The following is a 21,970-nucleotide window of genomic DNA, read 5'->3' as shown; positions in this document are numbered from 1 at the left end:
CAAAGAATCTTTCTTTAATATATGAATGTGCAATGGAGTAAGAAGGCCTAAGCAGATATTGTCTTGATAGTCTTTAGACCAGCTGAAGACAGCTGTAGCCAACACATAACAGATAAGTTCTGTCAACAGATAAGCATCCTGTTTTTTTCTTTTCCCAAACGATTCTTTCCTTCTGACAGCTCTTTCTTCCATATTAAATAATCTGAGCTGGACGGTTGGAGAAGGCGGAAACTACTCTGTGGGTCAGAAATGCGTTTTTAATCACACACAAGGCAGGGACTTGGCAATGTTTCATGATGGTAGCAATAGCTTACCAGGGACACATAAAATGATCAGCCAGGTTGGGTGTGGAAGAAGCAATTACAAGTTAATAAAAGTTCTTTGAACAGTGATCACCTTAAGCTAAAGTGCCAGGTCTAGGGAAGGACTCGGAGAGGGAAGGGACATGTCTGCTTAGGGTGTGGCCAGGGCTTTAGGACATTTTTCTTGGCAAGGGAAGGACAGACGTGCTGCTTTCTGGAGTGGTCAGAGAGGCCATGAAGCGCTCCCAAACACACCAGCCCAGCCAAGGGCTTGTTTTCACTTCCGCCTATTTTTTTTTTCCTCACTTCTACATTCAGGAATGTGTAGTTTTGTAAGATTCCCACAAAATTCTGAAGCAGAGTCTATCCATGATGTATTTAATTTCGAGTTGCATTTAAAGATGGAGCTGGCTGCACTTGGCTGAATCTGTAGCCCACAAGGTGGCTGACCATGTACTCCAGCCTCCGTTTTCATGATTGCTCTGCGCATCATTTTCCTACCTACCACAAGGGGAGCCCTTCCCTTGCCCTCCTTGCAGCAGTGCCTGTGGCCACACCCATGCCTCAATTCTCTGTCAAGACGAGCATGATGCGCAGTCACCAGCAAGGGCTTACACGCCACATGAACTTAGTAAGTCATTAGTGTTTTCTTCATCTCTGCTTCCTTATCCATAACAAAGGGACAGACAAAAGGGTGTTTATCTCATAGGCTGTTGGGAAGTTAACATACCTAGTCTGTAGGAGAAGAGCAGGCAATATTTACCATTGCCTACATGCTTGCAATCATTCTTATTGTCATCATTATTACTATTTTGAGACAGGGTCTCAGGAACTCCATGGTGGCCTCAAACTCACAGTGTAGCTGAGGATGACCTTAAACCTCTGGTCCTCTTGCCTTTGACTCCTGAGTGCTGGGATTACAGGCATGTACCAACTGTGCCCAGTTTATTCAGTGCTTGGGATCAAATTTAATACCTCATGCTCTCTACCAACCGAGCTACAGCTCCACTCCATTGTCCTTTTTATTCCTGGTACTATCAGTAGATACCTTTCCTTCTTCCCTGGAACCCAAACATGAATGGAAGAAAAGGAAGGCATTATTTTGGAGGATTAGCTTAAAGGAAGAAACTTCATATTTTTTCTCCTTCACCTATACTTCAGTAATATATATGTGTGCTCTGGAGAATACTATTACTTGGGAGAGAAATAGAAGTTTGAGCCAAGGGAGAAAGTAGGGCAAATGGGATGCCCATCATGAAGCTTCACTTTAAAAGGGGAAGCAGTGTATTTTTATTAGTTCATTACCATCTAGGTTACACAGAGGATTATGGGATTTTGTGGTAGATCTGAAAACTCTGTGAGCTACACTGGACCTATTCACTCGCTGACGTTGATGGTCCTGGTGATGATATTCAATAACGCCCAAGAGGAAGCTTCATGCCAGAGGGATTCCTACAACAAGCTTGCTGTCTACTTCAGAAGGTCACAAAACTGTAAGAATGGGATGACGTGACAGGCTCATGTGGTGCTCTCTCTTCTTCATATAGTGTTTGTCACACTGGCCTTCTGGGCAGGTGAAGCTTGACTGACCACTGCTGCTGTGTTTCCCCCAGGGAACAGGGCAATCTGTATCTCAATTATAGAAGGACAGCAAGGCCTTCTAGAAAGCCAGGTCATTGGGAGTAAAAACAACAACAACAAAAAAATGAGTTCTGGACTAAAGGATTCGACTGAGTAACTGGCATTTTAAAATCTTAGCATGGCAGAGTCCATCCAGGTGAACATTTCACAGCCCAGTTTAGCCTAAGGATGTAGCACTTCAGGGACAGGCTTTGTCTTTAAAATGAGCTTGACAGAGCACAGTGAGACAGCTAGAGAGGATAAAGCTGATTTATTTAGGCGGAGTGATGCCCAAAGATTTCCTCTCTCTGTCTTCAGCACACTGGGATTACATTATGCCTACCTGACAATTTACTACATGGATCTGGGGATCTGAATTCTGTCCCCACACTTTAGAGACAAGTGTTTTACCCACTGGGCCATCTCTCTAGCCCCTTATAACCTTTTTTTTTTTTTTTTTTGGTTTTTCGAGGTAGGGTCTCACTCTAGTCCAGGCTGACCTGGAACTCACTATGGAGTCTCAGGTGGCCTCGAACTCACGGTGATCCCCCTACCTCTGCCTCCCAAGTGCTGGGATTAAAGGCGTGCGACACCAAGCCCGGCTCCCTAATAACTTTTTTGATGGTGACGGTGGAGTACTTTGTGAGATGCATATATATACTGCATGAAGATGAATTTTATTATTTTTGGTTTTTCGAGGTAGGGTCTCACTCTAGCCTAGACTACACTGGAATTCACTATGTTGTCTCAGGGTGGCCTCAAACTCATAGTGATCCTCCTACCTCTGCCTCCCGAGTACTGAGAATAAAGGCATGTGCCATTGTGACTGGCTGAAGATGCATTATTAATTGCAGTAGAGGAATAGCAAATAAGGTCTAAAAAAATGACATTTTACCATGTTAATAATGAAGACATGACACAGAAGGAAGATAGGGGAAAGCTAGAAAGAACAGGGACAAGAAGGACACAAAAGGATAGAAGAGATGAGAGAGAGAGAGAGAGAGAGAGAGAGAGAGAGAGAGAGAGAGAGAGAGAGAGGGGAAAGATAATAATGAAGGAGAAATATGAGACTGGCCTTCACATTGTCTGATCACGATTTTGTTGGTTTATGACACTTGTGTACATATATATGAAATGATATTGTTAACTGTGAAATAAGTGTTTGGATTTTAAATATTAGACTAGATTTGATTTGAACTTTAAGACTACTATGCAGTTTTCTATTGAAACAAAGAGTGTTATTGACCAGCATTAAAAAAATGCATGTATTTTAGCACATTATTCCAAAAGGATATAGATTTTCACAACATACCTGCAATCATTTGTCTATCTTGTGACTCATGACCTCTATAACCAAGATTACAGTTGAGATTTGGTAAGAAGTCATCTACTGATGGAATAAACCACTTAGAGCAGGGAGTGGTGGCGCACGCCTTTAATCCCAGTGTACTAGGGACGCAGAGGTGGGAGGATTGCCATGAGTTCGAGGCCACCCTGAGCCTACATAGTAACTTCCAGGTCAGCCTAAGCTAGAGCAAGACCCTACCTCGGAAAACTAATACTGAAAAAAACAAAAAACATTTTGTTTATCCAATGAATGAGTCTCAGTTGTTAAAAATGTGTACCTGGCCATCTGTCCCAATGGTGCCTCCACAGTCAGTGAGGAGCTCTGACATGTCATAGTAGCTGACAAACTCCCAGAGACAGGCCTCCAAGTTCAGGTTCCGGTAGAATCGTAAGGTACTGGAGCCTCTGACAGGCACGCTGTACTGGTAAGGATAGGTCTCTCCAATGACTTCTGGATTCTTCGTGGAGTCAGTGAGGAAGCCATGGTGAGTTTTCACTTCAGTGTAGTCCAGGAGGTTGGAGCACTTGTGGTTCCCAACTCTTGTGCCATCGGGGCTGAGGGTCAGCTCGAAGTTGGAGAGCTCTCTCGTGGAGATTACGGGGAGCATGCCTGCAGGGGAGTGCATGCAACAGACTGTCCTTGTCACATGTGCAGGATTATTTAGTTTCAAAGAATGCTTAAGTTGTCTAGCTTTTTAAAGCTGGGTATTACGAAGGAGAAAGAATTGAAAGAACAGGAAGCATTTGACAGTCAGGTTGCACACCAAAGACTGAGTAAAATAAACTGGGGACAGGGTTATGAGTAGCCTAAAATGCCTTAAAAAGTTAAAAAAATAAAAAATAAAAAACTCGCTTACCCAAAGCACCTACCGTCTATGTGCGGCATCGTGACAGTGAGCTTGATAAGGTTTGCAAAGTCTGGGTCCTCGGGGCCTGTGTAGCGCAACTTTGCTGAGAATGGCTCGGCCCCTACTACCCCAGGCACACGGGGCTGACAAAGACCTCGAGGAAAATGAACAAGCAAGTAATAGATATTTCCCAAAGGGTACTGTATTATAGGTGCGATAAGTTTTCTATGTGCTTTAAAATTCCCTGTGAGCGAAGCCTTGGTCAAGGGCTGTGGTGTGAGAAGTGATTTTAGCACATGGCTTCTTGACCGCTTAACAGTGCAGGGAACGTCACAGGGCTGAGGGAAAAACAGTTCTTGCTCAAGGCCATTTAACCACTGCTGCTCATTGTATGTTGTGAACACTCACAAAATGATTTTAATATATGATGTGAGCAGATGCAAAAAAATAAAAGTTACAATAAAATAGAAAAAAGTGTAATTAAATTAAGTGTATTTGAGTTTTGCCCTAGAAAATTATACTTTTGTTAAGTCAGGAAACGCACATGCTTTGTTAATTCATAGGACTAAAAATGTATATGTGTATGTATGTATTTTATCAGCACTGAACCCAGAGCCTTGTTGAATTAGATGTTCTGGTCCTAAACTTTATTCTGAGTGTTCTATTCAAACAGAAAATTTAAAAATGGAAGTGCATATGCATAACCTTTTTAGACAATCTGATTTGACATGGGAGTGTAACTCGGAGGTAGAACATTTGTCTATCATGTCTGAGGTCCAGGGCTCCATTGCCAGCATTGCAAGAAACAGCAAAAAACAAAACAACCAAACTGAACCAAACCAAAACAACAATCAACTGATTTAAGCATTCTCACGCAGTTCATAAAGTGGATTCCTATCTTTCCTGTGTCGTGTGTATCCATATCCTGTTAACTCCCTCCCACAATGCACCTGTGGCTCCAGCCTCACCCTCCCTCTCAGTAATGAGATAAGAGAATGGACATACAGCTTTCCACCTAGACTATCCTTCCCATGTGCCCTGAAAATGTCTACCCATGCCACCGCCATCTGAGCTGCTGGCACGATCCTGCTCTGTCTCCTGATCCCTCCTCTCATAAGCTTTCCTGTTCTCTGCTCCTCACTTCCAGGTAGCTCACTTGATTTGCATGCTTCTGAGAGGCCTTTCTTCTGTTTCCAGATCAGCACCTCTGCTATGTAAAGCTTCTCTGATCGGCTCAGGGTAGCTGCTTCCTCACGTCCCACTCCAGTCCTGGGAGACTCGAATTGCCTGAGTTCCCAACCCTCCTGTGGCCACCCGGAGGATGCTGCTCAGCCTTTGTTCTTAGTACCAGCCAAAGCTCTGAGTCTAGCATGTCATGGGTGCTTGGATGGTCATGGGTGCGGGATCAACGACTTTTCTAATGAAGTTTGTTGCAAAAATGTACTTTCACTATTTTTTTCTTTTTTCAATTTTTATTTTGGAGAGCGCGAGCGTGAGACCCACACACAGAATTGGTGCGCCAGGGCCTCAGCCACCGAAATCAAACTCTGGACATGTGCACCTCCTAGTGGGCATGTGAGACCTTGCACTTGCCTCACCTTTGTGCGACTGGCTAATGTGGGATCTTTTTCTTTTTAAATTTATTTTTATTTTATTTATTTATTTATTAGAGAGAGAGGGAAAGTGGGGGAGAATGGGTGTGCCAGGGCCTCTAGCCACTGCAAAAGAACTCCAGACACATGCGCCACCTTGTGCATCTGGCTTACGTGGGACCTGGGGAATCGAACCTGCATCCATAGGCTTTGCAGGCATGCACCTTAACCACTAAGCCATCTCTCCAGCCCTATCGTGGGATCTTGAGAGTAGAACATGGGTCCTTAGGCCCACAGGTAAGTGCCTTAACCGCTAAGCCATCTCCCCACTTCTACTTTTACTTTTCTTTTTTTTTTTTTTTTTTTGGTTTTTCAAGGTAGGGTCTCACTCTAGTCCAGGGTGACCTGGAATTCACTATGGAGTCTCAGGGTGGCCTCGAACTCACAGTGATCCTCCTACCTCTACCTCCCGAGTGCTGGGATTAAAGGCATGCACCACCACGCCCGGCTACTTTTACTTTTAAATTCAGAGAGCTATGAGGCATTTTGGAGGAATTAATATCCAGAAATAATACACTTGTAATTTTCTACTCCAGGGACTCCATGCAGGAATGCCAATGCCTTACCTTCTTCTCTGCCGATGGTGACGATAGGGCTCACGAGCTCCAGGCCTTCGTTGCCATTGGCGTGCACAGCGCGGGCCGCACACTGCACCCGGGAGCCAGGCTGAAAGTATATGGAATCTAGCGTGATCATCTTGGACGATGTGAAAAAGGTGTCGAAGTCCACCTCTCTCATGGGGCTGGTCACTCCGTCTGGGCCGGCTGGAGCACTGACCAGCCATCGGTAGCGGGTCAGCGTGTCGTTGATATTCTCACTCGCACAAATAGAGCCCGTCTTGTCATAGTCTGAATATTTGGGGTTACAAGCCTAGGGGGAAACAAATGACAAAGAGCTACGTTAGCCCTGTGGTACAGGGCCACGCGGACTTTATTCTTCCCGTCTTCTCCCAATCTGAGCATTTTCACCAGTGCCCCCCGCCCCATGCCACATGCCACTTCCAAACTCTTATTCCTAGACATGATAACGTTATAGACTCTAAGCTTGTGTTTCAAAGAGCTTGTTGGATGTTTCTACTGCGTGCAAAGTAATCACATCACTACCCTTGAGCCCACAGAATAATCCTTTTTCTTACTCTCTCTCCCTTGTCCTTCCATCCTCTGCCCCTCCGTCACTCAAAGTGATATTAAAGTTCACCTCTCTCCCAGGGCTGGTTATAGCCTAAGGTTAATCAGCCATCTGTCAACAGCTGGGGTCTTCCTCCTTCACTTCCACTGGGGCAGAGAACTTGATCACGTGTTCCTCTGCAATGTTTCTTTCTTTCTTTCTTTTTTGGTTTTCTGAAGTAGGGTTTCACTCTAGCTCAGGCTGACCTGGAATCCACTATGTAGTCTCAGGGTGGCCTCGAACTCATGGCAATCCTTCCACCTCTGCCTAAGTTTTCCCTTTCTTTTCCATTCCTGCCACCGCCTCCTTGTCTAATTCAAATCCTTTCTTTTCTCTGTCCTGTTAACATGACATGACTCTGTTCATGCAGCTCTTCCATGTAAGGACTCCTTGCTATCCCAGAAATGCACTCCAAGTTGCCTAAGACAACATGTAGATACCTCTGTAATCTGGTACCAAATTGTTACTTATGTCTTGTTCAATCAATAAGCACCTAGATGTGTGAGGTTGTTACATTGTGGCTCTGGTGAAACAGGAAAACACAAGTCACAGTCTTTTGTTTGCAAGGCACTGACAATTTAGTCAAGAGAAGGCACATAAAGCAAGCAGTGGATGGCACTATGCCCTTGCTTCTAGCTCTCGGGCGTCGCTGGTGTCACAATCACTTCCTTCTGAAACAATCTTCCCTTGTTTGAGTCTTATCGAAGTTCCATCTTATCATCCCAAGCCTTCCCTCGTCAGGCAGCTTCAGCTCCAGTTCCTAATGTCCATCATGTCCGTGGTAAGGATCGTGTCTTGTGTTAGAGTTGGTGATTCCTACATTTCTTCTCTTTCTTATTTTTTTTTAAATTATTTATTTGTTTGAGAGAGTGAGAGAGGGAAAGAGACACACACACACACACACACACACACACACACACACACAGAGGGGGAGAGAGAGAGAGAGATAGAGAGAGAGAGAGAGAGAGAGAGAGAGAGAGAGAGAGAGAGAGGGAGAGAATGGGCACGCCAGGGCCTCCAGCCACTGCAAACGAACTCCAGACTCATGTGCCCCCTTGTGCATCTGGCTTACGTGGGTCCTAGGAAATCCAATCCAGGTCCTTTGGCTTTGTAGACAAATGCCTTAACCACTAAGTCATCCCTCCAGCCCTCTCTTCCTTATTTTTAAACTTCTTTGTGCATCGGGTTCATGCTTTATTGATTTGTGCTAGATGCTTAGATCACACATTTTATTTCATTAGTTAGGAAATCTTTGTTTGGTGAATGAAGAAAAATGGGCTCTTCATTAAATTAATGTTATCTCTTGTCACAGTTCACAGCTTGTTTAATTTTCTCTTTTATTTTGCCATAACACAATTGATTAAAGTTTATAATTATTTTAAATAACTCCTATTTTTATTTATGTGTGTGTCTAAGAGAGAGAGAGAGAGAGACAGAGAAGAGTATGGACCTACCAGGGCTTCTTGGCACTACAAATGAACTCCAGACACATGTGCCACTTTGTGTGTCTGGGTTTATGTGGGTACTGGGTAATAGACCCTGGTCCACCAGGCTTTATAAGCAAGCACCTTAAACTATTGGCCCCTCTCTCTGGATCAATAACTATCTTTTAATTTCACGCGATTTCATCCATTTTCCCACTCACGGTGATGCAGATGACTGGGTAGCCAGACACAGGTCCGGCACCCTCCTTAGCTTTGGAGGCGTCATCATATACCAGAAGGGACACAACTTGAGGGACAGAAGGGAAAGTGACGTCGGCCATGCTGTTCATCTCTTCTATGTACACGATGGCTTTGGTTACCTCGAGGGAAAAGATAACTGTCACGGATTCATGAAATATTAGACGCCTGGAACTCCCGCTGAACAGAATAGTAGTCACAATGATAGCAATCCCCCGAGAATCTTTGTGATGGAAACTGTTAGACCTACAGACTTCTTGCAGAGTGACAGGTCATACAGAGTTTACCCCAACACCCTGCCCATATCATCTGTTTATAGGGGCGGGACCTAGGCTTTGGGTGACTAATCCAAAGGTTGGCTGCTGGCCCATGAGATATTTGAATTCTATTTTTTTCTCTGGTTGTACTGATAACACATAATATATCTTGAGGTGGTAAAGTAGAAGTTTTATGGGAAAATCCATTAGTGTGGGAGGAAAGCTGACAGACACTGAGAGAAAGGAGACTGTCAATACTCTGGATAGCACAGTTGTGAGGATGTGGGGTGTCAGTGAGAAACTGAACCACAGAGAGGTAAAGGACACAGGGCGGGTACACCTGGAGCACAGGCTGAGGGCATGTGGAGAAGAAAACTGAATAGGACTCTCTGAACTACTGGAGAGGCTCAAAACTTCTTTGTGCCTTGGTGGGTGTGTTTTAAGTATACTTTGGTGTTGGGCTCTCTGCTACTTCTGAATTTCTGCTTTCAACACATATGCTAAGGCTCAGGAAACATTCCAGAAGAGAGAGAGGAAAGATCATAAGAGCCATAAGGGGAAAAGGTGTATCCAGAAACATTGTCTCCCTCCACAGAGACTGCTGTGTTCATAACCCCATGATGATTACCTGTCACCCCACAGAGGAGGGACCTCAGTGGAATGGGGGTGGGGAAGAGGGGATATAACAAGATACCATGAGGGGCATGAGAACAACTCATGACAGTTCCATACAATAATGTTCCTACTGAATTTAAAAAATAAATTTAAAGTGCTGAGTAGTGACAGCTGAGTGTTAAGCACTGAGGCACCCCAACGGCACCCTCCAGAGCTCAGGGATCATTGTTGAAGGTCACAGAAAAGAACCAGGAGCCCAAGGGTGGGGAAGAGTGCCTTGGAACACTGTCTTCCAGATGCAAAAAGTGTGGGGAATTCATGACATCACAGCAGATATAGTAAGATAATATAGCAGAATTATGCTTATTTGTGTTAAATAATAAAAATTTAAGAAAAGTGTAAGAAAATATGCCCCAAATTTGACCTCATACTGCTAGTGAAACATGTAATGCAAGGAACATGATAAAGTTAAACGCGCGTTTAACATGTTCCTAAAATGACATGCAACTTTAAAAATCATTTCCATTTTAAAGGTTAAATTCTTGTAGAATTTAAAGAACAAATGGTTGGTGAAATGCTGTAAGTGAAGTGCGCATAGAAAACATATTTTATGACTATAATATTCTGGACATGAAGCTCTGGATAGCAAATTTTAACCAAACTACAAGGGTCAAGTGGGGACCTTGAAGGCCGGAAATGTGTTTGGCATGTAAAGACGTCTGTTTTAATGAGTTGTAGTGTTATATCAACGCCTCGTCTTTGGGAGGTAAACTCCAAGCTCAGTTACTACTGACTGATTTGGGAAGGGTTCATCCGGGGCTCTGTGACTCCACTGACATTTGGCAATCAAAGGGATTTCCAGATTATGATCAACGTGTTCCGTTTTGCATATAGTGGGATTTCTTACATGTGCTGTGCTGGAAGGCGAGCTGTGAATTTACAAGCACGGGGTCTTACCTGCGTTTCTGCAATCATGTTTTCATCTGGCTTTAGGTGGACAGTGAAGGCCTCTCTCATCTCTCTTACCCCGTCAAAGATTACTTCAATTTCAACAATGTGCTGGGTTTCTCCTTCCTTAAACTCAATTTCTACAAATGAAATTTTGTAGGTTTAAGTCTTTCCTTCTGCATATGAGCAGCTGAAGTCTTGTAAGGCATTTTTTTGTTTGTTTGCTGGTGGTCTACAAGGATGTATTTTTACATGTGTGTGCATGAACATGTTTCATGTAAAAGGAATCAAGATTTGACCACTTACTCTTTTTTAAAAATTATATTCAGACTAAAAATTGAGAAGCCAGGTGTGGTAGCACACGCCTTTAATCCCAGCACCTGGGAGGCAGAGGTAGGAGGATCACCATGAGTTCGAGGTCACCCTGGACTTCATAGGTAATTCCAGGTCAGCCTGGGCCAGAGTGAGACCCTACCTCGGAAAAAAAAAAAAAAAAATCAGACCATTTTATTCTTTTGTATTTTTTTGTAACATAAATTAACTTCATTCAAAATTTACATAATCCCCTCCCCATCACCCTCCTAGCCCTCCCTCCCCCATTCCCCTTCATGGAACCACCATTTCCCCTACTATCTCCTCTTCTATATTGATATGGTATATAGTTTTTGCCTTCTTCCACATTGAACCACTTATTCTTATGATATATGTATATGTCATTGTAGTATTTTCTACTGTTCTGTCTTACCAGATTCTATCCAAAGGAAAACTCGAATCATAAATTAATAAATTGGTTTGTTTATCCAAAACTTGAAAAAATGCTGTTATGGGGAAAATAAATAGTTCTTATAATGAGACATGAGCAGACAAGCTCACCTCTCACTCCCTGGAATTTCTAACCAATGGGATCAAGTCATACGACTGGGGCCACGTGCAGGTGTAACAGAATGTGCATGTAGAAAAGATGGACAGAAAAGTATTTTTAATGCAATACTAACTTATATCTCAAAAAACACTTTTGGTGTTCTGAGAAACTGCAGAGTTGTTTTATGTAAATGTCAGGGACGATTTCCCCCTTCACCCTGTCCGGATTCACTGCAAAGAACTGCTTCTCTTTGTTCTGCTTGTGGGAGCGCGTGGCATGTGCGGGGGTCTAGCGTGCGCATGTGGGCAGCCTGCACGGTGTGGGCAGGCCCCATGCTGGCAAATAGAGACCAGAGGAGAATATCTGGTGTCCCGGCTTCCTCACTTATCTGCTTGTTTCAGAGAGAGAGCAATCTCTCTCTGATTCTGAACTTTGCCATTTTTCACGAGCCTCAATGATTTTCTGGTCTCTGCTCTCCACAGGACTGGGGTTACAGATCTGTGTGGCCATGCCCCTGTGTCTATATGGGAGCTGGGGACTTGTGCTGGAAGAGCTCTTACCCATGAAGAGTTCTTACTTACCTACCCTCTCTCCAGCCCCAAGACTTGTTTCATTTTCATGAAAGTGAAATACAATGATCAGAATTCTTATTTCAACCACTTATTAAAAAAAAAATCAAAATGTTAAAAATCACTTAGTTTTACTGATCTCATGATTGAATAGGTGACCATACTGCTGAATTCCAATGAACTATTTTGCTGGTTTTACTATATCCTTTGAGAAACTGGTTCAGAAGGGAAAATATATAGGAAATAAGATATAACGATTCCAAACAGAGACAGAAACTGCCCCTGATGTAATTGCAGATCATCTAATTATTGTTTATTGCAGAGCAATGCATCTCTAGTATATTTTTCTTTTCCATGTCTTTTAAAATCAATTAGAGTTAATACAATTTTATCAATTGATAAGCCAGATATCTTTAAAATTAGTCTAGTTCCATCTTGATCTAAATATAGCATTTAGTTTTCATTAGTCTTATCAAGTTCTTTGAATCCACCAGTTCTAGGCTTCTCTGTCCCTGAGAGAAACTTCTGAGGCTGAAAACGGTTAATTATCGCCTGGACTACCAATTTGTTTTTAATTTTAAGTTTTTAGAAATAAATTTTATTGCATACATTTTGGGTACACAGTGTGATGTTAGAAGATAATTTGGCTTGATCTGTGGGATGTGACTTATAAAAGCTAGCTGCTAACACTAAAGACATTTGGGAATTTCACAGGAAAACACAGATGTTTGAGCTCTTTTGCACCTTTCTGCAAGTTGACAGCCAGGTAAAAGGCTGGTACAGGCTTTTGTCAAGAAAAATGGACTTTCTGGTTCAGTGACATTCCAGGCACTCCATTTTCCTGACACTTCCCACATTTTACCAATTTTCATTGTTTGTCTAACTTTGCAAGCACTAGAGTTCTTAGAACCCTAAGCTATACAAACCAAATTTCTAAGAAGTGTTAAAGAATAATTTACTTGAAGAAAACTTTTTGTTTATTGATAGAACATTGATTTGCTAGATGATAAAATTCACCAGTCAGGTTTATTTTAATCTGTCATTTTTATATTTCAGCACACAAAATTTCAACTTTATTAATTCTTTTCTGTTTATTTGGTTAGTTCTGACCTCAGCTTAGGATATAAAATCATGTTTCAGGAAAAACTCTGTTATGTGTTTGATATTAACTACAGGTCAACATTTAGGGACTCAGTAACACATGAGTGGAGTTGGTATTTAACTTTTGTCCCATTTCATTCTTCAGTTACTACATATTCCTACTTAGCCAAGAGTCATTTTAAACACTAAATTTTTGTTAAAGGGTTATGCATGTAAAAAAATCTTATCATATAAAAGACTGGCTTTACATTTTATGATTTGATAGCTAATCAGTTCTATTTTTATTTTATATAAAATTGAGATTATATGTGCTTTACTTCAAACATATAGGGAAAATGTGAGGCTAACACTAATGCTCAATAGTGGCTTATCAAAGTTTTACCATGTAAGCAGAGATCAATCTCTTGCAGGAGACGTTGTTTTTCTATTGGCTTACTAATTTAGTTAGTGCAGTCAAGAGCTACTAGTAAAGAGAGGTAGAAAAGTGGAAACACACTTGATAAAGAGAACTCTGAATCATTCATAGACTTAATGTTTGGATGTAAGTTTTTGTTCATTCTGTTAGAAAATAAATCAGAGAGACAATGAAAGACAGAAAGCTCTACCTTAATAATTTATAAAAATAGACAATGAAATGATAATGAGAGAGATCCAAAGAGCTTCTTCTGTCACAGAGAACTCTCAGTCTTTGTGGCTGGCATCTCACCACCCTTTCTCAGTTCTCTGTTGGCAAAAAGTTTTCTCGCTTTAGTTTTAGATTGTAATTGTTCTCTAAACTAAGACAGATCACCACCACAGTTATCATGCACATTTTCAATGTAACGGCAATAGGAAATTTATTATAATGTTGATCACTGTATGGAGGTACAACCTAGAGGAAGTTACTAGGCTCTACCCCCAAAAAATATCACCTAGCAAGTATGCTCAAAATTTCCCTAAAAGAAAATTCTAGAAATAAATTCTGCTACCTTTTTTCTAAGGATGAGTATATATATATATATATATATATACGTATATATATATATATATATATATATTTTAATTTTTATTTATTTATTTATTTGAGAGCGACAGACACAGAAAGAAAGACAGATAGAGGGAGAGAGAGAGAATGGGCGCACCAGGGCTTCCAGCCTCTGCAAACGAACTCCAGACGCGTGCGCCCCCTTGTGCATCTGGCTAACGTGGGACCTGGGGAACTGAGCCTCGAACCGGGGTCCTTAGGCTTCACAGGCAAGCGCTTAACCGCTAAGCCATCTCTCCAGCCATATACACACACACACACACACACACACACACACACACACACACACACACACATATACATAATCTGTTTTTAATTCAGTTGGCTATTTCTCTTCTTTTCCTCAAGGTCACAGACCTAACACAAACAACGTTGATATGATCCAGCCTGTGACACACCCAGGGAGCTCCATACCTTCAGACATAGGGAGATAGTCCTCTCCTGAGGTGGCCGAGCCGTCCTTGGTGTGAACTCTCACAATGGAAACCTTCGAAGTATCCCCTTGGCGAATCACTGGAATTCTGACAACCGCTGACTCTCCTGGTTCCTTGGGTTCAGTGACACTAAATTTGGTTTCTCCAAATTTGATGACAGTCTCTTAAGATTGTGGAAAACACAAATCATGAAGTTACTGGTGGAGGGCTGACGTGTTTTCTCCGTTTCTGTTTCCTTCTTTGTGAAGGAGCATAATTACTGTTGTACTCCTGGCTTCTCCCGCTTCACACTCAATACTAATGGTGAGTGTAGGAGGAGAAGCTGAGTAAGAATAGTCCAGTTCCTTCCCGGGGGTCAACAGGAGCCCTCGGAAAGCATAGGCATGTACTTTGGCTTGTCCCCCTGCCCCACGAGTCATACCGAAATAGACCACAGAGAGGGGAAAGGGAGGGAGGAAGCTGTTGGCACAGGAATATGTGTAGGTTTGTGAGGGGAACGGGGCAGGTATAAAGGTTTGGGCTTTAGTATTTATTTATTTATTTATTTTTTTTTAAATTCAATAGGGAGAGAGAGAGAGAGGAACAGAGAATTTGTGTCCTAGGGCCTCAGACACTGCAGTCGAACTGCAGACACTTGTCCCACCTAGTGGGCATGTGAGACCTTGCAATCGCTCACTTTTGTGCATCTGGCTTATGTGGGATCTGGAGAGAGATCGAACATGGGTCTTTAGCAGGCAAGTGCTTAAACTGCTAAGCCATCTCTCCATCCCTGCTTTAGTATTTAGACATAAGCCACAGTCTCCTAAATCAGTTTTTTTTTTTTTTTTTTTTAAGTTATGGTGCTGGAGATTGAATTTGTAACCTTGCACACGCTTGGCATGCCCACTGCCAGTGAACAACAACCCAAGTTTTCAACTCTGTCACTATTATGGGTTGTCTCAGTCTCTCTCCTCAGTTCAAACCCTAGTCAGAAAGCATCCTAGACCTCTGCAGGGGTGGACTCCGCCCCAGATTCCCCGCGGAGCGCAAGCAATGACTTCTTACTGTCAGCCTCATCCTGGATCTTTATCAGAGTTTCATTGTGTTCACCAACTGCAGCCCCGAAGGCAGAGCTGCTCTGTGCAGAGCCGAGCACCAGGCGCAGCTCCTCCAGGCCCTCGTACAGCTCGTCCTCCACCAGCTCCAGCACGCAGGGCTTCTCCGTCTCACCTGCAGCAGGCAGTGAGGTCAGCGGGTCAGCCACATTGCCCAGAACAAGAAGGATTCAGCAGAGACTAGCACGAGAGCCCCTCAGAGGCCAGAACGCAGCTTTCCCCTGCTCTGGCCGTGCGCAGAGCACTGTCTGGCATGTCACAGGCCTTGAGTAAATATTTGCTGTGTAAGTGACTTAAAATGTTTGCACACAAGCAATAACAGGCCCATATTTGCACAAGAATTTCAGTGATTTCTCTCCCTTTCCACTGGAGCACTCATCTTAGAAAGTGAAGGAAAAAAGAGAACATGCCGATTCTGGTTGTGAGTTTCTAGAGTTATGATGAGGAAAAATGAACTTAGCAGCTCTGGGCTGACTAGTCGTTGATAATTTGATCACAGTGCTCATTTCTAGTATTACAGACTTTCAGTTTATCCAGCAGGTCACTGAAGCAAGGATAATTTGGCCTCTGCCTCTAGGAAGTGGGACCAACAATGTATCATGAGCTTTCTCCAGTCTGATTAAAAATTCTTTTCAAACATTTTCATGGCCATTAAACATACTATCCTCAACTGTTGAGCACTTGAGCTGTCTCAGTGTTCCATTACTATAAATAACCGTGGTAAACATCCACATAAAGAAATCGTTCTGCATGTTTATGATTCATTCCCTTAGACTATATTCCTGTAATGCAACTAGGCAGTTATCAAAAATTGAGGGCACTGGATGTATATTAAAAGTCTGATATAGTTCAGCATTCAGTTTAACTCCTAGTCTTGTGAAATCTGTTCTTGTTAAGTTTAGAATAGCCAATGTAACACATCATGAAGAATCAGTAGATTCAAAGGCTATTCCTTCCACTTGCTAAAATCTACTTTGCCTTGTCATTTAGTGTGTGCACATAAACTCATGCTTGTTGAAATCAGGGTGCTTCAATTCACCCTGTTTCCCTGAATCGTATTTCTCAACATACAGTTAGCTTCTTTAAATCACATTTAGAAACTTCCTGCGCACACACACCAGGCAGGAATGTGATGATGGACGCATCGGTGTTTGGGCGCTCCTCAAAGTCCATCATCACCTGGGCTGAGCCCTGCCGTGTGTAGCACCTCACGGAAGACCTGTGTTGGACATCCCCGCTCCTGTGGATCTCCGCAACTACCCGGCCGTCGCTTTCGCTGCCAGTGTACACTCGCTCTTTGAACTGCATCCTAGGCACTGCAAAAGAAATATATATGGACCAGAGTGAGCAGAAAATTCCTTAAGGAAAAGGGCATTTCAGCAGATGTGGTTTAATGGAAAGAACAGGAAACAAGAAGAATTAGGTTTCCATCTTTATCCCATCACTTGCCAATGTTTTGAACTGAAGCAAATCACTTAACTTTTAAGAATTTTCATTTCATCATCATTGAAATATTACCCTATTTTGTGGAATAAGTATGTGCAATAAAATGCTAAAAAATAGATAAAACCAGAGACCTTGGCATATTTGTATCTACGTAAGTTTGCTAGGCATAAGCTTTCAAATATTTCATGATGCGAAGAATACTGAGGGCCTGGAGAAATGATTTAGTTGGCAAAGTACTTGTTGGGCAAGCCCAGTGGCATGAGTTCAGACCCCAGAATCCATTCAAAACACTGGACATGGAGGCGTGTGTCTGAAATTCCAGTGCCAGGGAGACAAAGGCAAAAGGATTCCCAGGGCCTGCTGGCTAGCTTGTCTAGTTGAATCAGTGATCTCTGGATTCAGTGATGGACCCTGTGTCAATAAATGAGATAAGGAGAAATTGAATAAGATACCCAACGGACATTACCTATGCCGTCTACACAAACACACATGTGCCTCTACACCTTCACACATGTGCACCCACACACATATGAACACACACACACACACACACGTAACCAGCCAAATAACCATACACTCATGAACACACATATACACATGCATGCGCGCCACACAAAAAGAAAACAAAGCCCCAAATACAGTGTACATAATGACAAATGAACTCCACGCAGACCAGGCCCGTGCAAGCTGACGATGAGTCATGCAGTTGACCCCTCCACTCACCATTCACATGAGCTCTGGCTTATTATTTTACTTATTGTAAAATTAAAGCAAAAGGCCACTCACAATCGGAGACAGAGTCATTTATGGACACAGTGACCTTGCTGGGCTCGCCAAGGGCAGCGTTCATAGGCATACGAAGCACCAGTTCAAATTTCTCAATCCCTTCCAGCACTGGTTGCCCCAAGTCATCGAGAATGATCACACGAACACTCTGCATGTTGACTCCAGGTGCAAAATCTAAATTGCGACTGATTCCCACATAGTCTGTTCCAGCTGAAACAATCACAAATGAACTAATAAGATGAGGGCATAAATTCTGTTTAAAAAAGGATTTAAGAAATAAATTATATGGATGTATTTTTTAGTTGATTTTTGAAAAATAAGAACCAGTGTAACACCACAGAAAAGTACCTTTAATGAAATGCAAAAGATTGGCATCCACATGGTTGTTGAGGTAATGGAGCAAGGTCTGATGATGGACTTTGAATGACTAGTCAGCTACCCGTGCTATAGTTCTTCCATCTTTATTAGAACCCTCTGATGGAGCTAATAGACATCAGGTTGAAAACAGTCAGCATGCGGGCTGGAAAGATGGCTTAGTGGTTAAGCGCTTGCCTGTGAAGCCTAAGGACCCTGGTTCGAGGCTCGATTCCCCAGGACCCACGTTAGCCAGATGCACAAGGGGCCGCATGCATCTGGAGTTTGTTTTCAGTGGCTGGAGGCCCTGTCATGCCCATTCTCTCTCTCTCTCTTCACTCTCAAATAAATAAATTAAAATGAACAAAAAAATTAAAAAAAAACTTCAATACATATAAACATATGTTGATATCTTTAAATGGCATACTCTCCCATACTATTTTGAAAAAAACACCAAGTAATAAATGTTGTTGTGTTAACTTTTCCTGGAGAGACATGAACAAACATCTATTCACCCCAGATAGGGCAGTGAAAATGGCCAAAGAAAAGATTCCACCCACGCCTAGCTTAGTGAACCAAGGCATGTATACACACTGTGTACATAACTAATAATAAAAAAAAAAGATGTGGGCCTGTAACAGGCCATGTAGTTTGTATACCAACTATGTGGCAAAGCCTTTTGCATGTGATAAATTTACAGAGACCCTGGATTTAAATGAGGAGGAAGAAGGTAAAGATGTTTCTCACTCAAATATCAGACTTCTGTCAGGTGTGGTGGCTCACATCTTTAATCCCAGCACTAGGGAGGCAGGGGTAGGAGGATCACTGTGAGTTTGAGGCCACTCTGAGACTACATTTTGAACTCCAGCTCAGCCTGAGCTAGAACGAGACCGTACCTCAAAAAACCAACCAACCAACCAACCAACCAACCAACCAACCAAACAAACAAACAAACAAAACCCCAAAACAAAAAACAGGACAGACTTTCTGTGAGGGTGGTGGGCATCATGACTCTTTTAAGAGTGGGAAAACCAAGTCATGCAAGTACAGGCATTTGAGTTTAAAGTCTTACATTGTAACCTAGCCTCTGGTGCATCATCCTGAGACAACCTTCCCTACAGTGGTAAACAAATTTATCTACTGCATAGCAATAACTTCAAGAAAAAAATTATCTGTCCAGAATGCGTTCATAGGAGTAAAGTGCCTTGGATCTGAGAGCATTTGTGTCACAGTAGCTGAAAGTCACGGAACAATAAAAATGGTCTGATAACTGGGGACATAGCTCGGTGGTTAAAGGTGCTTGCTTGCAAAGCCTGCTAGTGTGGGTTCAATTCCTCAGTGCCCATCTAAAGCCAGATGCCCAATGTGGTATATACATTGAGAGCTCATTTGCCATGGCAAGAGTTCCTGGTATGCCCATTCTCTCCTTGCAAAATAATAAATAATTTTTTTTAAAGGGTTGATGGAGGAGACCGCTCACCCTCTGCAGATGGAGGCTCTGTTTTCCGGGATCTCACCGTGACGCTGGAAGGCCTCGACAGGTCGGTGCCTGTCCTCCACACCTGCACCTCCACGTAGCCGGCGCTCTCATCCACCGAGTACTGGACGTTTCCAAAGTAGAAGACAGGCTCTGGAAGCATGGCACAGAAACCAAGGTGTTATTATTTTTGTCTTTTCACATTACATGCCATTGAAATTATGTCATAGAAGAGTTAGCCTCATCTTATGTCACCTCCATGTTTCTTTTCCCTTTAGTCTGTCCATTTGTATAATATTTCAGGTCAGAACCCAATGCTCAATAATCAAAACATGTAAAGTTCTTAATAATAATAAAAACACTCTCATCTCACACAATTTAGGCTGTTTCCCATATATGTGAACATTGTCATTGCTATGTGTATAGGGGGTGCTTGAGATTAAACCCAAGGCCTCATGCATTATAGGAAAGCATTCTATATCTCTGTTGTCTTCCCAGCCCCATATGTAGGTACTAAGTACTACATATAGCTACTAAGTACCTCCTGGAAGCTTAGCAGGGAAAATATAACCACATAAGATACAACACATAAGTCTGATTGTTTCTTAAGTTTGGCCTGAGCACTCACTTTTCTATGTCCTACCCAGTCTCCACTCTGGAATACAGCTATTGTATGTGCATTATGCCATCTTCAGGTTGGTCCACTGGACTTGGGTTTAATCAATGGTATTTGAGTTCATTAAAAATATATTATGTACTTATTTATTTGAGAGAGAGAGAGAGAGAGAGAGAGAGAGAGAGAGAGAAACTAGCCATCCAGGGCCTTCAGCTGCTGTAAATGAACTCCAGACACATGCACCACCCTGTGCATCTGCCTTTTGTGGATCCTGGGGACTAGAACCTGGGTATTTGGCTTTTCAGGCAACCGCTTTAACCACTAAACCATCTCTCCAGTCCTTAGGTTCATTTTAACCACTAGGATTAGATGCTGCTGGTATAACTAGATGAAGAATAAGAAAATCATTAGTCCTGCCGAGCATGGTGGTGCACACCTTTAATCCCAGCATTCGGGAGGCCGAGGTAGGAGGATCGCCATGAATTCAAGGCCACTCTGAGACTACATAGTGAATTCCAGATCAGCCTAGGCTAGAGTGAGACCATACCTTGAAACACAAAAAACAAAACAAACAAAAAAAAAAAAAAAAAAAAAAAAGGAAAATGATCAGTCCCTAAGACTTTCGGGAGACTAGAGTCTGATTGCTGGTTACTGTGAAGTTTGGGAGATCCTCTACAATAACTGATGTTTCACTAAGTAATTTCATACCAAGAAGTTAGTGCCTGTCCTCACGAATGCAAATAGTGTGGCAGGTCACTAAACTAGGATGCATGCTTTGGGGATTCAGTTTCCTCCAATGTTGGTGATGAGTGTAAATTAATCTAATCATTGTTTCCCGTCGGATTCTGCTCGTGACCAACAGTTTACTTTGTGATACAGGTGCAGCACTTAGAATGCTAAGGAAAACGAAGCACATCGAAAAACTAGTTTGGAATGCAGATAGCCTGACAGGAAATCACAAACCTCCCCTCACTGTGGGTTAATTTTGTGAATGATTATCAGTAAAGTTTCCTTAATTGCGTGCGCAGCTGTAAGGTGAATAGCCTTTGGCGGGTAACAGTCTAGTGGTTTCTTTGCCTCTGCTTTGACAAGATTCACAAGGAGTTGATCTGAGAGCATATTGGCTCACATCATGGCTTCTTAGCATTGATAAAGAGACACCATGGTTTAGAGAGCTGGACTGAGCTGCCCCCCCCCCCCCCCCCCGGGCCCCTAGCAGTTTTGTGGTTGAGCACATGCCCGGCACGCACAGGGCTCTGAGCTCCACGCTCAGCACCAAAACCAGAACCAAGCCATTAGGAAAGCCAGAGGTATTCTTTGTGCCCTGCTCAGAGGACGACTTCTTTATTTTCCTGCCTCAAATTATTTTCATCAAAATTGGAACCATGGCCAGGCGTGGTGCCGCACGCCTTTAATCCCAGTACTCAGGAGGCAGAGGTAGGAGGATCAGCATAAGTTCGAGGCCACCCTGAGACTAAAGAGTGAATTCCAGGTCAGCCTGAGCTAGAGAAAGACCCTACCCTGAAAAAAAAAAATGAAATTGGAACCATCTGTTTTCTTTGTGCCTTCATCAGGTGGACATGGTTGAAAGCACCTAGCTCCTCTGACCTCTTAATAATATGAAACTAATCTTGGAAATGATGTTAGCATATTTTGGTTCAGAGGTAATAAATCTGCCTACAGAACAGTCCACCTCCCATCTCTCCTTCCAACTTGGACAGCACTGGGACACAGCAGCGTGTGCACAGACAGAGCTGTTGTCTTGTGCC

General features: G+C 42.7%; 1 protein-coding gene across 1 annotated transcript in view; it reads right to left on the bottom strand.

The window, feature by feature from the left end:
- Frem2 (FRAS1 related extracellular matrix 2) overlaps positions 1–21,970 on the bottom strand; it is a 155,091-nt gene that overhangs the window by 25,300 nt on the left and 107,821 nt on the right. The window contains exons 7-16 of the mRNA XM_045155033.1: positions 19,589–19,738; positions 17,755–17,964; positions 16,641–16,838; positions 15,473–15,637; positions 14,409–14,591; positions 10,448–10,578; positions 8,582–8,740; positions 6,336–6,639; positions 4,140–4,271; positions 3,548–3,879 (exon numbers count right to left, since the gene is read on the bottom strand). Of these exons, the coding sequence (XP_045010968.1) occupies positions 3,548–3,879; positions 4,140–4,271; positions 6,336–6,639; positions 8,582–8,740; positions 10,448–10,578; positions 14,409–14,591; positions 15,473–15,637; positions 16,641–16,838; positions 17,755–17,964; positions 19,589–19,738 (1,964 nt within the window). The remainder of the gene's footprint in view (positions 1–3,547; positions 3,880–4,139; positions 4,272–6,335; positions 6,640–8,581; positions 8,741–10,447; positions 10,579–14,408; positions 14,592–15,472; positions 15,638–16,640; positions 16,839–17,754; positions 17,965–19,588; positions 19,739–21,970) is intronic.

Source organism: Jaculus jaculus, chromosome 7, assembly GCF_020740685.1.
Source record: "Jaculus jaculus isolate mJacJac1 chromosome 7, mJacJac1.mat.Y.cur, whole genome shotgun sequence".
Taxonomy (NCBI): domain Eukaryota; kingdom Metazoa; phylum Chordata; class Mammalia; order Rodentia; family Dipodidae; genus Jaculus; species Jaculus jaculus.
Note: the sequence above shows the minus strand (reverse complement) of the source record. Positions and strands in the feature narration are given on the sequence as shown.